Source organism: Heliangelus exortis, chromosome 2, assembly GCF_036169615.1.
Source record: "Heliangelus exortis chromosome 2, bHelExo1.hap1, whole genome shotgun sequence".
Lineage (NCBI taxonomy): Eukaryota > Metazoa > Chordata > Aves > Apodiformes > Trochilidae > Heliangelus > Heliangelus exortis.
This window is the reverse complement of record NC_092423.1, coordinates 55416719-55432944: the sequence shown is the minus strand read 5'-3', so window position 1 is coordinate 55432944 and position 16226 is coordinate 55416719. Positions and strand designations below refer to the sequence as shown.

At 36.4% G+C, this 16226-nt stretch overlaps 1 protein-coding gene across 1 annotated transcript in view; it reads right to left on the bottom strand.

The window, feature by feature from the left end:
- CNTNAP2 (contactin associated protein 2) overlaps window positions 1-16226 on the bottom strand; it is an 830415-nt gene that overhangs the window by 365751 nt on the left and 448438 nt on the right. Inside the window, exons 5-7 of the mRNA XM_071736230.1 lie at window positions 8446-8649; window positions 4592-4776; window positions 3440-3583 (exon numbers count right to left, since the gene is read on the bottom strand). Coding sequence (XP_071592331.1) covers window positions 3440-3583; window positions 4592-4776; window positions 8446-8649 — 533 coding nt within the window. The remainder of the gene's footprint in view (window positions 1-3439; window positions 3584-4591; window positions 4777-8445; window positions 8650-16226) is intronic.

The window sequence follows — 16226 nt, the reverse complement described above, 5'->3', positions numbered from 1 at the left end:
CTTTTTGATGTAAGGATGGGGAGCAGCAAAAAAGATTCTCGCCAGTGTAGTTCACTTACAGTCTTTAAAACTGGAAAGACTGCTCTGTAGAAGCTAAATCTCACTGTCTAAATACCACTGTCTCACTAGTATTCTCACTGGCTGTCCTTAATGTACCTCTGTGTAGAAAAATTCAATAAAGTGACTAAATTCCTAAATGCAACGTTCTCCAAACTTCTTGTTAGGTGCACAGTCTATCAAGTCTTTTCTCACTAGCGGTATAAGGGTCAATATCCTTCAGTTACTCAAGGTAATGGAAGGCTTAAAGGCTTGTTGTATTTAAGTACAAAACACAGCAAAGAGTACATTGGCAGTTTCTTTCTTTGTCCTGATTCAGGTTGAACACAACAGTTCGACCACACTGTGCTAGTCACTGCCAACTCTTGTTCGCAACTTGGTTCAGGACCAAAACAGACACATTCTCTTACTCAGTTCTGCTTTTCTCCCTGATTCTCCCTTTGAGGATCTTTATCATTTGTCTCATTTATCCGCCATAAAAACAGATCAGTCTCCATGAATAAGAACAATAATGGCTGAAGACCACCCATCTGACTCATTCTACCTGCAGGGCTGTTACAATCTTATATATCAGAAAGGACTGACACTTATTTTTATTTTAAAATCTTAATGAAATAAATTATTAAAATCAGTCCTGGACTTTATCTAAAGTAGTTTTGAACTGTCTTTACATACCTACTCTTCAACAAATTAAAGAGATGCTTGGTGTTGCCTTTTTTGCTTGTAATAACTGTACATGAGACCTATTTTTTTTTTTTTTTTACCTTTTTTCTTTTAGAAACATCATTATATTATCCTCTTTGCCCCTCAGGGCCTACTTTAATATCTTTCTTTCCTGTTCCCTTTCCCTTCTTATGAAACTTCTCATCACCATGCTGACTACTTGTGTTCCAAGTCATGACATTTTATCTATCTTGCCTCTTCAGATAATATTTAGGGCACGGTGTGCCTACAGTTGTGGGTATATATTCCAACAGGTTCTCCTACAATGGCCATTTAATCCTTTTTGCACTGTTTAGGTGCCATCATAAACATAGTAACAACAATAGTCTCAACCAAATTTATTTTCCAGGCTAAAATCTAGGAGAAAAAAAAAATCTTTTGTAAGATACATAAAAATCCATGTTGATTTAGTAAGAGTAAAATTGATTTTACTTCTGAAGAGCTGAACCAATTTAAGTAATTGTACTGAAAATGAAGGTCACTTGTACTTTAAAACCCATTCTCAGAACCGGAAAAAATAGAACTATCAAATACAACTTGAATGCCATAGCTCTTGATACAGCTCTAACACTGTCAAAGCTTCTTATGTGGATTTTACTTTCATATTAAAGGTAACAGAATCTAAAAACCAAAAAAACCTACACAAACAGACATACAGAAAAACAGATGTGTGATTTTACAGAGGCTTCAGAAGCCTGCTAGCTGCGCCACATTCTTGAAATAAGAGGGTTTACACTACAGAGACTTAAGTCTTCTGTTATGAAAGTGGTACCATAAAATTCAGTTGCTTATGAAAAAACCCTCTAATACTTTAAGTTTTGGAAGGCAAGCATTCTTTATTGCAGCGCTGGATGCATGAGATCTCAAAGACTTGTGTAACACGAGCGACAACAGACATGATTTACATTGTATTATCGATACATGTAGAAAACACTCACTGTATTAAGCATTAGATTTCCTGGAACTAATTGTAATGTTTATCTGGTTTCCTAGAAATGTCTGCCTTCTTAATTGGGGAGGGGTGTCCTCAGTAGTCTTCCGGGAAGTCATCCTCTGATGTCCGTTGTTTAAACCTTCCTCTGACATATGCATATTGTTGGGTAGCAAGTCTAGCCAGTTTTAGCTAGCTTGCATTTACAAGGCCTGGATATAGCTTAGATGAGCCCAAATCAACATCCTATTGCTTTGTGTCGGAAAAGATTCTCCAGGGCAAGCAGAGACGGACTAATATTATCTCAGAATGCTGGCTGATAGTTTTGTGGTTAAGTCATTTATCCAAAAGGACAAAGAGGAGTTTTACTTCAATAGCTTTCTATAATAAAATAACCAAGTACATTAATTTAATAAAGAATGGTTTATAGACATCAAATGAAGCTTAAAGAATATGTCCTACTAACCAGTAGTGGACTCAACTATACAAAATGTAAAGACTGCTCATGTACAAAGATCCTTTTCTAAATCAGACACATATCTTTGAAAATCAAGGTTATGCTGCAACCTTAAAATGCACTGCAGGCAGGAAATCATGGGCACTTTGGAGAAGAAAAAAATGTCAAAGATTCAGGAATAATGTGACTGGGCCAAAAGAATTTTAAAAGTAGAATTTTTACACAATGGTATATGTGTATCATGCTTTTTGCTTTTGACAGTGTAGAAATTCATACATAGAAAAGGTTTAAATATCAGGCTGTATTACTAAATTTGCATAGGAAAATATAGCATGTTCATATTACCTTGGCCACGTATATTGTTCATACAAGTACATGGAATTTCAGTATTACTAGCCAAGGAATAATCAATCCTTTGAACTTTATCATTACTTTATATGTAAATCTTTGCTATTTATTACATAAGGTGAAAAGCAATAGATCCATACATACTATTAGCAGGAATTTGTGTAGACTATAAACTTGTACAGAAGTAAACCTTGAGTTATTTATTCACACAATGCTCAAACTTCAACAATAGTACTTTTATTTCCTACCCACATTCTCTTTTTATGCTAGCAAGCATTTTTAGGAACACTTAGTGTCTTAAAAAATACAGTAATTAAAGTACATTCTTCTTCAATCACCCTGGCCATGAAGCTGCAAGTTTGAACATGAGAGCAGCTATAAATGCTTACAGCAAGAGAAGTAGAATAAAATGTAAATAAGCTCTATAATGTTAATAACCTAAATAATGACTTTCCAATCTTGTATCTTGAGGCTTTTCAGAACTTCTAAAAAGGCCTGTAAAAGCATTCCCTTCCTGTAACTTTTATACTCCAGAAATCCAACTAGCTCTGCAGGGATAGGGTATACCATGATTTAAAGCCACAAGAAAGCTGCAATTGATTTAATAATAACTCTTTTGTGTGCTGATTTTGGACTACCGCAATCTGGGAGCAAACAAAAGAAATAATTACTAATTCAGCTGATTTTCTTTTTAAAAAAAATAGATTAATTTTGGAAAAATGAAAGAGAAAGTAATATACATAGATAGAATTTAAAAAATCACAAACGTACATATAAGACCTTCCAGTATGTAAAAAAAAAAATCGTTTTATGTCCTTTATAATATCAGAATATCACTACATAAGAACTACACCCTTTCCCAAACCTAATCTCCTTTAGAAAGAGAAGCAGATGTTTACATAACCATTATGTTATGCTCTTACCACATTAGAAGGCTCCAGTTTCTTCCTCTTGGCAAGGTCAGTGATATTATTGCCATTGTAGTTGATGCTCTCCATGCAGCCTTTGAAATTCTTCCTACTGTTAGAACTTGGCTTGCCAGAAAAAGGCATTCCTCCAAAGGTTATCTTTGAATAAAGCAAAAAAATGGTTGATAGTTTTGGGGGGCAAAGACTTTCAGACAAATTTGCTGTAGATGTATTTGCTTCCTTTGAACTCTCAAACATGGTGAATGAGAGAGCTTGCAACACTGCTTACAGAAAAAATTCTTCAAATTCAAATGATGACATATCTCTTGAAAATCTTTAATAAAATCTGTTTACATTTATTTTAGTAGCTCATTTAAGGTTTTCAGTTCTCAATGAGTAACAGAGGTACAGTCAAACTGGCTCATTATTTTTTCATTATGATGGCTACTAGAGAAAGAATTCATAAAAGTAAATATTTCCTTCTGTAGCATTCAAAATCATGAGTAATTTTTTGAAACAGTCATATCATAATAAAAAATTGTTGACAGAATTTCTAACAAAATTTAAGCTTTTCAGCAATGTATCATTTTGATTCCTTCTCACTGCTTAAAAAGTTGCAAGGGTGGAAGTACATGTGTTTGTCTCAGCCAACGACATTAACTCTTATTAGAATGAATGAAAAAATGTGAGAAAATTATTATACAAATTTTGTAATGACAAACATCCTGAAGTTCATAAAATAATGTAGAGGAACTGAGTAACTTTGTAACAGCAAAATCCAAAGTGTAATCAAAGTTGAATTACTACCCATACGTGTGTGCACTAACCTGACTTGTTAAACAAAAGTATTATTAGGACTTTCGTAAATCTTTATTGCTTCTTTATGAAAAGAAGTTACTGATGACATATTTGTAAAAATGCAAGAAGTTCTTACATACCTAAGACAAGAAAGACCAAGATCTATATTATTATAAAGGTTCTAAAGGTTCTAATTGGCTTCCTTTGCTAAAAATCACAGATTTACTTAGACTTTTTAATTCAAGTACAAAAATAACAGCACCTACTTTTAAGAATTTTAAAAGTGGTGTAAGCTTAGTGTATTCCTTTCTCTTCTCATTGCACTTATAAAGCCAATTTGAAGGAAAACAAACAAATTTCATAGTGTACCTCATAATCCAGGTCTAGGTAATCAAATTCTCCATTGGTTCTGAAGTGCTGCATGTGTCTGTCCAGGGTGAGATTAATGTTTCTCCCATGGCGCTCTATGATGATGGAGTGCCAGTGATGATCATCCAAAAGACTGCCTGTCATCACAGAGGTGTGGCCATAAATAGAACCAAGCTGGTTGCTCCCTATAGAATAGAAAAAATAACAGTTCTCAGGCAAACATTTTCCTTTTGCTCTGCCAATATTTCATGTGAGTCACACCAGACATGCAGCTGGAAAAAGTCAGTTCACCAGGAATCACTGGCAGCCCAGTGGAGAGCTGCTGCCATAAATACAAGAAGCTGCAAGTTCAAATACTGCAAGTTCCTCATCAAAGAACTGTACAGTTATTCGTAACAGTACTTGTTTGGAAGTGAACAAGAGAAGCGATGCCAATTTTCAGTTGTAAAGCCGTCTTCAACAAGAAGTTCTCTGTGTTTTCTTCCCTTTACTACAGAACTTGAAGGCTTTCACCTTTCAACCAGGTCCTGATCTTGACTGAAACTGTACTGGTTTCTGACTGTTGAGGAAGACATGGCACTTGATGCCATGACTTCAGTAACAAAAAGTCTTATTCTTGAGTTCTACACTTTGTAGGCTCTGCCATTTTAAAGACTCAATGCAGACGGAGCCAAAAGCAGCAAAATATGTCTTCTGCTTACGTAGCTCATTTTACTCTTTCCTCCTGCAGCAACCTTCCTATTCTGAAAGTCAAAAGAGTACATTTTTGCAATTTTCGGCTCTGCTCTACAAGGGCTTTTGCCAGAGTAGCCATGATAGTCAGAGATGACATCTCATTGCAAACTGACTGCGACAGCTAAACGAGCAAAGGCTGATAGTGTGGATCTTAAATGATGCAGCAAATTACTAATTCAGCAGTTTTAAAAATTGCTTCACTTCCTAATGACTCAGTGCAATTTTCCATGTTCTGAATGCATGAGAACCTCAGGCATGTCTGTAACAGACAATTTCTAACCATCAAACATGCATATAACTCAGACATTGTTTGTGCATGTTGATAACACATTTGGGCAAATCACACTTCCATGGTTTACAATATTGTTCCCCTAAAAATGACAATACTTTTTGCTGACCACTGATTATTCAACAGTGTTTGATTAAAAAGCAAACATTCCATTGTGTCTAAGAGCCTCACTTTCTTCAATGGAAAGTCAAATCCAGTGCAAAATGAAACCTAAACTCACCTACACCCCCCTGTGTTCCCTGCCCCCTCCAGATATTTGAAACAAGGTCACTAGATTTCACTTGAAGGAAATAATTGACAGAAATAATTACTATACAATCTAAAGAATGTACAGAATAATTTACTCTTCACACGTACGTAAGAGAACTAGGGAAAGTGTCCTGGTTTGGGCCCAGACAGCAACAGAGAAGCATGCATCTTCTTCCTCTTTCCTACAGGTGGCATGAGGAGAAGAAAATCCAGCTAACAGCTTGTGGGTAGAGAAACCGACAGGGTGGGTTCTCTCACCAATCCATTGTAGTCACAGGCAAAGGTGACTCAACTTGGGAAAAAAAAAAATCAGTTTACTTTATCACCACTCAAATCAGTGCTGGACAAAGAGAAAACAAAACTAGATATTATAAACCTTTTCCCTTCCCCACCCTTCTTCCTGGGCCAAAATTTCTCTACCTCCTCTTCTCCTTCAGAGGCATAGGGTTAGTTCCTTCATAAGTGGTTTTCTGCTATTCCTTCCTTCTCAGGGGGGGGAGAGTCATCACATTCTTCTGCTCAAAAGTGGGGTCTTTCCACAGAATAGGGTCCTTCCTGAACCTCTCCAAGATAAGTACCTCTAACCAGGTACACTCACTCAGGAACAGACAGCCATGGCCTGCTTTGGACACAGTCACCTTCCCTGTCTTTGGACCCTTCGAAGATGTGGGCCCAAATATGGAGTCCTTCATGTACTCCATGGGCTCCTACACAGTACTCCATGGGCTGCAGGGAGAAGCCTGCAACCTCACCACGGGCCTAGATGGGGGAGGGGAGCCTCTCCTTCCTCACAGATAATATCTCTGCTTCAGCATTGCTCTCACCTCTGGTACTGCCCTCCCCCTCTCCTCTATCCTGATGTCTTACGGGATCACTCATTATGGGATGGTGGGGAAGAAATTAACTTAAAAAAATGCGGTTTAAGAAAAGGGCTACAAGGTTTTCACTCATCAGTTACAGTCACAGGCAAACCAGACTCAACTTGGAAATAATCAATATAATTTATCATCAAATTAAAACAGGGCAAAGTGAAAACACAAATCAGAGCGTAAATACTTTTCCCCCACCTCTTCCTTCTTCCCAAACACTAATTATTTTGTTATCTCTATCTGTAGCTTCTCCTCCTCAGACTCACAGGGGAAGAGATTGGGATTTACACACGTCACATCACAGGTTGTTTTCTGGTGCTCCTTCCTCTTTAGGGAAAAGGATTCCTCACAGTCTTTCACTACTCCAATGTGGGATCCCTCCCACATGAGAAAGTCCTTCATTAACCCCTCTAATGTGAGTCTCTCCCACAAGGAACAATCCCTAAGGAGAAAACTGCTCTATTGCAGGCAGCCCATAGAGCCATGGACTACTTTGGGAACAGTCCCCTTCAAGGCTGCGTTTCCAGAACATGTGCTCCACTGTGATCCTTCAGGGTCTGTGCTGTAATACACCATGGGTTGCAGGGGACAGGCAGGGACAGTCTCACCACGGGATGTAGAGGCAGTTCAGGCACCTTCTCCCTTTCCTTCCTCACTGACCTTGGTCTCTCTGCTCCGGTGCTGCTCTCCTCTGGCGGTGTGCTCTCTCTTCACGTGCTGCTTTCTCTCCTCTCTCCCTCTGCTCTGCCCTGCCTTCTTGCCTCTGAATTTCATCTTTTGTGTTAGGGCCCAGGTGATTTTGAGCAGGTAGATCTATTCAGAAACTAGAGCCATACATGAGCCATATCTAGGGGACCCCTTCCCTGCTACCCAAATGGCACTGCATCAACGCAGAACAAATATGTTAATTGCAGAGGCATATCCATTGTCCCTCATGGACATGCTTGTCCTTGGCCAGAGGCAGGTCTGGCTTTTGGAGCAGAGGGAGTTTCCAGCATCTTCTCACCAGAGGCACCCTTGGGCCCCCTCCGCTGCCACCTAAACCCCACCACACCAACCCAACACAGAAAGTTATACAAGTTATATGAAAGATATATTCTAAAATTGTTTTGTTTGAAGGGGTAAAAAATACCTGAAAGCAGTTAAATAGTGTATGTGATCATAATAAATGTACTTAAAAAATCCCGATTCTTTTACTGGGAAGGAAAAAGGAGGCTGGAACTAACATACCATGTACAGGATTCCATGCAAGGTTGCCTGATAAACCAGTATGTCTTTTTCCATTCCTAGTCTGACTTCTCAGGTTCAAGCAACGCATCTTAACATTAGCTTCATTTGGTCTGTAGCTTCCTATATTTAGCTGCAAGGATGGTATTTACTACTCCAGCACTGACAATGTTCTTTTCTTACACAAAGCCACAGCTGAGGCCAAATAGAATTCTAGCAAAGCTTCTTTTGTTTGTGGCAGGTTTCTAATGACAATATATTGCTGACTCTGTTTTTGTATACAATCTTATTTTCATGCCATCTCACACACAGTAAAAAGGAAGGAAAATAACAGAAAGAAATGTAGAAAGGGAATGAACAATTTTTCAACCTTTTATCTGATTAAATTATGTGGCTTACGATATTACTGGGGCATCCTTGTAATACTTGACGTAAATTTTTGTGGGACAGGTATGAGTGCACAACACTAAACAGTCAAAGCATACCTAAATTTAAATTGAGAACAAGTTTGGCTTTCTTCAGCTCCAAGGTGATATAGTCTCCTTGCTGTCCTTCTCCATGGAAGATTACGCCTTCACTTTCAGAGGTCTTAAATTTCAGAGAGATGACATCTTTCAGTGTTTTCATTTTCTTGTTCCTGAATCTGTATGGTAACACTACATGGCCATCAAAATTTATAACATCAGCCCCTAAGAGAAAAAGCAAATAACGTTGTTGATGGGTGATTATATTCCTGTGACCACTGGAAAAAAGACATGCCTTATGTAGATTGCACCTGAACAGGATAAAAAAGTGGAAGTGTGATATCCTTGGAAAAACATTTTCTCCTTACTGTAATTCTAAACTGTAAAGTAGGAACCACACAGAACATAAATTCAATCCATAGGGCATAAAAAAAGGAGATATGAGTGGACAACTGAATTTTTGTTTTCTCTCAAATATAGTTGCTGCTATGCGTACTTTCTGGATCTGAGTTGGAAATGAAAGACAAACTTCTGAGTCATTAACTTTTTTTTTTTTTTTTTTTTTTTTTAAATCTTGTATGGCTAGATGTGAGGACTGTAAACAATAAAACACATGGCCAAGAGACTACCTACCAACTTCAAAAGATTCCTCAAACATTATGTAAATAACAGGTTTAAGGCTTGTCTAGTTGTTTTATATGGAAATCTTGGGTGCCTCAACTATTTTTGGGAAGGAAAAACAAAAGTTTTATAATTTGTGATGATTTTTGTTCCTGGTTTGATGTTATGCATAATCCAGGAAGAAAATCAGGGAATGTAATCATTAAAATTTGAAGTCAGCCTAGTAATCATACAAATGTTGCATAGTGACATTACAAAATTTCATACTGTCTTGTTTTCGTGACTTAATCTATACTCTAAAGAATGACCCACAATTTTCTGGAGGCTAGATCTGCAGTAAAAGTAGCCACAGAGCCTGATTCTATTTAACAGACTTAGTTCTGCTGAGCAGAGTTTTTTTGACCAGAGCTCAGTTGAAGATGGTAAAAAAAAATTTACAAATACTTGTGCAAGCAGTCCCCTTTATATACTGCTTAACCTGCAGTCAGTCACTAATAGCTTAGTTACCATTTGTACAAACATTTCATTCTGACTGTTCACAACTGGCAATATAAATAGTAACTCAACAAAATTCTCAAAAAGGATTTATTTTAAAAATGAATTTTTTTAATAGAATAAAGTATTTCCTGCTCATATTCTTCAAAAACATTCACACTTCTTCCTTCCATAGCATATTCATGCCACTCTGAATGAAATTCAAGCTGTTATCTTATCATATATTCTTCAACTACACCTAATTTTTGGATAGTTTTGTGGGCTACTTTTTAAAATTCCTGAATTATTTTTACTATTATAGCAGGAAGTAATTTAAATCATTGAGATCCTCTGAATAAGACAGAAATCCAGCCCGGTTTTGTAATTAACACAGAAAAATATTTTTAAAATTCCATTAGAGTACTTTGTACAGTATGCTTAAGTAATCACATGCATTTCAGTTTGAATTTAAATGACCTGTGTTAACTTATTATGCTAACTCCTATTGCCTTTGTTTCTTCAATAAATGTCAAACACTTAAAAATTCTTATTTTCAACTAATCTCTGAATTACAACCTGAGTCAGGGAAGAGCCTAAACAAATCTTTACATCCAACCCCATCTTAAGAATTTATGAACCACTGAAATAGTCTGCTAACACAGTTTTTACTACTCTTTTATACCCAGCTGCTAACAAAGAATTGCTTATATATATAGTATCTGTATAGTTTGCTTTTTCTCATTCTCTAATTTTCAGAAATTCTTTTGATAGTAATGTAAGAACTATTTCAGTATTGAAGAACGTTTAATCAAACTTCATGATGTTTAGCATTTCTTTGATAGAGAAAAGTGTGTAAAAAAAGAGCTGTAATTTCAGAAATTATTTCTACTTAATTGCTCAGACAAAAAATCCACAACTTTTATTCATGAACTGACCCAAGTGAGACTTGAGTTTGCAGTCACGTTCATTAAATAGAAACTCATTCACCCTTAAACGACTGAGTATGGCAAGTTTTCAGATATTAAGGCCAAAACAATACAGATACAAATGTATCTTGCGTGCACAATAATGTATACCTCTTTGTATTCTGAAAGTACAAGCTGAAGGAAAATAAATTTTAAGTTTCTGTTGACTGCTTAGCTTCCACTGCACTGAATCTGGATCCTGTTCTTATCTATCAACTAGTCCTCTAAGTGATGTCAGTGCTTGAAAAAGAAAAAATGCATTCGCTATGAGGGTAGGAATTTTTCTTGTTTTTCTTTGCAGTGGATGGAATGCATATGTGGCAATGCAGTAGCAAAGAATGTTTTGTAGAGGTGTATTTTTAACTCAAAGTTTATTCTTACATTTTTTAAACTTGCCAGAAACTCTGAAAATATTTCTATGATGAACTATGAGAATGTGGTTAGAGAATATCTTACACGAAGAGAAAGTTTTTGAGGGCAATATCTACTGAAGACACACTAATAGCACTCAGTATTTTTCAAGTTTTATCTGTATTTCAAGGCACAGGCATTTTTTCCTATTATTATCACTGCTGTTCTTATAATGCCAGTATACTGCTCCCCTTTGTAAGCTCTTTTGCAAATGTCTGTAAGAATGTGGTTTTTTGCCTGTGATAACAATGTCTATTAAGAAAGAAATGTAAAAAGTAAAATGAATAAGTGGTAGAAGAAAAATTAAAACAATCAAAAACAGTTTAAAGAAATACAATCATGGGGAAGACCATGGGGAAGAGTCCCATCTGCCTATTTTTTTTTTCAGCAAGACAAATTATTTCTTTCTCTAATTTGTGTACATATTAAATTACATAGCTACAAAAGCTAATTATATCTTAAGACAGTAATTTTGTGATGAGTGTATACACCAGTGCTGTGCTCTGCAGAGTTACACCTAACTTTTGATATGTGTAACGTCAGACAAAAATAGTTTCTTGGGGAAATTGTGGACATCTGTCAAAGCATTAGTTAGAACATACACAGAAGAAAACTTCATTAAAACATCTGAAGGAAAGTAGGACCTTTAAACTCAAACTAAGACTTCAAATACACCATTCAGTTATTGTATAAGGCTATGCATGATTCTTCAGGCACTTAGTACAAGCGTTCATGTTTTATTTTCATGTAGATCTTATGATTCTGAAGTAAATTTTCTTTCAATTATTCTTCAGCTTTTGAAAAGACAGCTTAATTTTTTTTTTAAAAAAAAATTGGAATATTTTCAAATATATGTTTATATTATAAGGTGGATAAAATAGACATTGGACATGTTTATAGCATACTTTGCAATTCAGCCTTGAGTTTATGCTTCCCAACTACAGTTTAGAAATCAGACCATACTGAATTTTATGCTCCTAAAGTGGAACAATACTAGACAGAAATGAGGTAGAACATTAATTCCACATAATCTTCGATTCAGATGAAAAGTATTCCTTACATAATCTACTCTAGTCTGTGACTCCATAAAGTCTGTTACTATGTGTAGTATGAGATGTAGTCCATTGGAAGAAATCTATTCATATGGCAGATAGGAGTTTGAGCACCACAAAAAATTCAGCTTCCATGGAAAGATATTTCTTTGCTTGATTCCAATTATTTGGTTGCTTAAGCTATGTGTGTTGGGGTTTTCCCAGCCAAAAAAATCTCTGAGTTTACTTGTGCATGCTTGTGATAGTTTACAGAAAAGTCTTCTTAACATAATTTTTCCAGAGAATGTAATTGACCTTACTGTTGATACACTTTTTTTTGTGTAAAAATAAATTTATTTTCAAACTAAGAAAAACAATTGAAGGCTCTTCTGAAGACCTGATCAATTTTGAGGTTGAAGACTTTTGTATCTCAAAATTATACTATCATAGACATCATCTGCATTCAGTAGTAATAGAGAGGTGGCAGGTCAAAAAAAATCATTTCCTTTTACTAAAAACTCCTCCAGTATTTCTGGCTGTAAGAATCACGTTTTATTCCATTTTTTTCCAGGGTATAGTACAATTGTGTTCAGCAAATGGACAAAACAAAAGTAGTTTAATATAGGCGTTCTTTTTATCAGTATACTATTGCAAGTGTAATTTATGATTGCAAAAGTTAAAATTCAGGCTCCTGGAAATTATGAACTAGAAGCAAAAAAAATGCTCTCTATGATTTATGATTCTCTTGCACTGATACTTCCAAATAAATTTGGTAAACAATATATGTATATCTGAAATACTCCAAAGAATCTCAGCTTTTTCTATTTTATCATGCTGATTTAAAAGTCAGAAGCCTTCCCTTCAACCATATACACATTTAGTTCTGTTCTTCATTGTGAAACCTGCTGTTTGATACTGCAGCTCAATGGGCACATTAACACATATAATTGAACTCTGAAACAAGGTACAGTAAAGAACTTAATTTACTTGAAAACAGCTAGCCATTACTAATGTTTTTACTGTTTATTAAAAAAGTAAATCACAAGAGTTCCAGCTCAATAAAAAAGTACAATTCTGACTCTCACACAAAAAATGATCAAAACATGTCACAGTCATTATTAAACTGCTGAGATTGCTCTCTATTTAATGAAAAAAAATAAAAAAAAAGAAAACTAAACTGAAGAAAGAAGCTGCACTACATCATATACCATTTACACTCAATTTGCTTGTTCACTAAATGAGGTACAAAATTAACAAGACAGTCTATTAAAATATTAAAGAAATGGGTGACTAGCTGAAGCCCTCCTTTTAATGCTTGGTAAAAAATATATTTCCTACATGAAAACAGGAAGATACAAAGTTGACCTATGACATAATGATTTACAATTTCTCTTTCTTAATTTTTTTCCCTTTCTGATTTTAGAATTTCTCTTTCTTGCCACTCTTTTCAATCATCTGATGGTTTATAATCTTCCTGCACATCTTTTAATGTCTGGACCCTTTAAGAATACTCATTACTCAAAGCCAAATTCTTCTTTCTGGCTCACATTCTATATCTCAAACACAAATCATTACTTCTTCCAACCATGGAGCACATTTTAAAATTGTACTTTTAAACTGAGCTACATAGACACTGATTAAGGAATATGCAGAAAGGACAGTTTCAAGGTGCTGTACTCAATTAAATGTCATAGAGTAAAATTCTCACTATTGTCATTTAACTTCTACAGTTGACCTCAAAGAGCAAGTAGTGCAAGACTGAGTCTTAGTTTTGGGAGAAGACACAAACATTTTTTCTAGTGAGTAAGATCACTGTTGTCTAAGGCACATGAATCTGTATCATTAAAGGCTTTTCTAATGGATTTATAGTGGAACAGATCATCCTGAGTACCATTATGTGGTACATGGAGGACACCCAGGGCCAGTCAGAATTGGTTCATGATGGACAGGCCCTGTTTCTCTAACTTGATCTCCTTCTATGACAGGGTGACCCAATTACTGGACAAGAGAAGGGCTGCAGATGTTGTCTACTTTTTCTTTTTTTAGCAAGGTCTTTTACACAGTTTCATAGGCTTGATATGTATATGTTTCACTGGATTAAAAAAACAGTTGGATTGCGGGGTTCAAAGAGTTGTGTTCAGCTGATGGCTGGTCATGAGTAGTGTTCCCCAGGGCTCAGTGCTGGGGCTGCTCCTCTTTAACATCTTTATTGATGACTTGGAAGAAGGGATAGAGTGATCCTTCAGTAAGTTTTCAGATGACACTAAGCTGAACGGAAGTGACAATTTGCCAGAGGGTAGGGAGGTGATTTAGACAGACTTGATCAATGAGCCAAGGCCAATTGCATGAGTTTCAACAAGGCCAAATGTCAGGTCCTGGACTTGAGCCACAACAACCTCTGCCAGTGCTACCGGCTTGGGGAGGAGTGGCTGGAGAGATGGCTATCAGAGAGGGACCTGAAGGTAATGACTGACAGCTGGATGAACAAGAGCCACCAGTGTGCCCACAAAGGCATTTGGCATGCCAGCTCTATCAGGAACAGTGTGACTAGCAAGACTAGGGAGGCAATCATGAGGCTGCGCTTTGAGAACTGTGTGCAGTTTTGGGCACCGCAGTATAGGAAGGACATCCTGGAGAGGGTGCAGAGAAGGCCAGCTAGGCTCATAGTGGTCTGGTGAACAGATCTTATGAAAAGAGGCTGATGAAGCTGGGGCTATTCAGCCTGGAGAGGAGGAGGCTGAGGGGAGACCTTATCACTCTCTACATGAAAGGAAGCTGTAGTGAGGCATGTGTTGGTGTCTTCTCCCTAGTGACATAAGACAAGAGGAAACGGATCCAAATTGTGCCACGGTTCAGATTGGATATTACGAATAAATTTATTCATGGAAAGAGTGGTGAAGCATTGGAACAGGTTGTCCAGGGAGGTAGTGGAGTCACCATCCCTGTGGGTGTTCAAAAAACAGGTGTACGTAGCACTTCAGGAGGTGATTTAGTGGTTATGGTGATGTAGGACTTGGCAGTTGGATTTGATGATCTTGAAGGTTCTTTCCAACCCTGATGATTCTATCTATGGTCTTAAAACCAATCAAAGCCTACCTTGCATTCCAGATCTTTAAATTATGCAGTGACATTGCAAGCCTTAGGCCTAAGGATTTCAAAGAAAGTACACTTTTTGTATCAAAGCAGCACATACACTGTACTGCTTCCCCATGGCACCAACCTCTCCATCTTGAAAAATACCCTAGAAGTAGGCATGTATTGGGTTCAGCTCACTCAGCCTGGAGAAGGAAACAGGGAGGCAGCTGAAATGTCTGGAAGGCTCAAAATATAAGAACAGATCTGCAAGAAAATAAAAGTCTCTAAAATCAATTTTAGGTTATTTTTAGGGTTTTTTAGGTTATTTTTTTTCCCCCAAACATAAAGGGAGGCATACATACAATTCTCCCTGTAGACAGGAGCATTTTTCTTGTTGGCAGCATTAATCTGTTATTAAAGGAAGCAAACCAATATTTGCAAATTATTTGAAAAAATGCTTTCATTGTCTCAGTCTTCAAATTATTCATGACTTTCAGATGATGGAATCACTGAAATATATTTGTCAAGTTATTTCCAAATACCTGTATTTGCTTCTTAAAAATAGTTATGCTAGTTTCGTATGTTAGTGACTCTCTGAAAAGCAAACACTCATGTTCAAACAATGGATGAAATTTCACAGCTGCTACTTAGGATATAATCTATTATTTTAATAAGCAAAAGGAGAATAACAGCCAAGATTGTTCCAGGTGGGTAAGAAAACAATGCAAATGCATATAGACAACTTGCTGGAAGTGAGTAAGAGCAATGGATGCTACAAATAAAAGCAGAAGAGGGTTTTTTTAAATGCAGACATAGAAAGCTAAATTTATTGTAAAGAATTACAAGCCTCTCAGAAAAAATTTTCTTACAAAATCAGCTGTGATGGATATGGTGTTTGAACAATTTTTTTATCCTTTATCCAGGTAACATTGTTTAGAAAAAAATCAAGAAAGTAAAGCACTCAGCAGACCAATCTCTCTTGGTTTACTACACTGAAACCTGGTATAATACATGATATGTCATGTAAAGCATACACACACATACTGTATTAGTTTTACAAAGGAAAATCATTTTCTTTTTGGTTTAAAAAATTATTGCTCTATTTCTATTTACAGTGTGGAAAAAAGGACTTTCAGCTACATGGAAAAATAGTAGCAGTCTTACTTTTGCCGATTCTCTCCTAGCATCCAGACTAATGTGACAATTAAAGTACACCTGTTTTTGT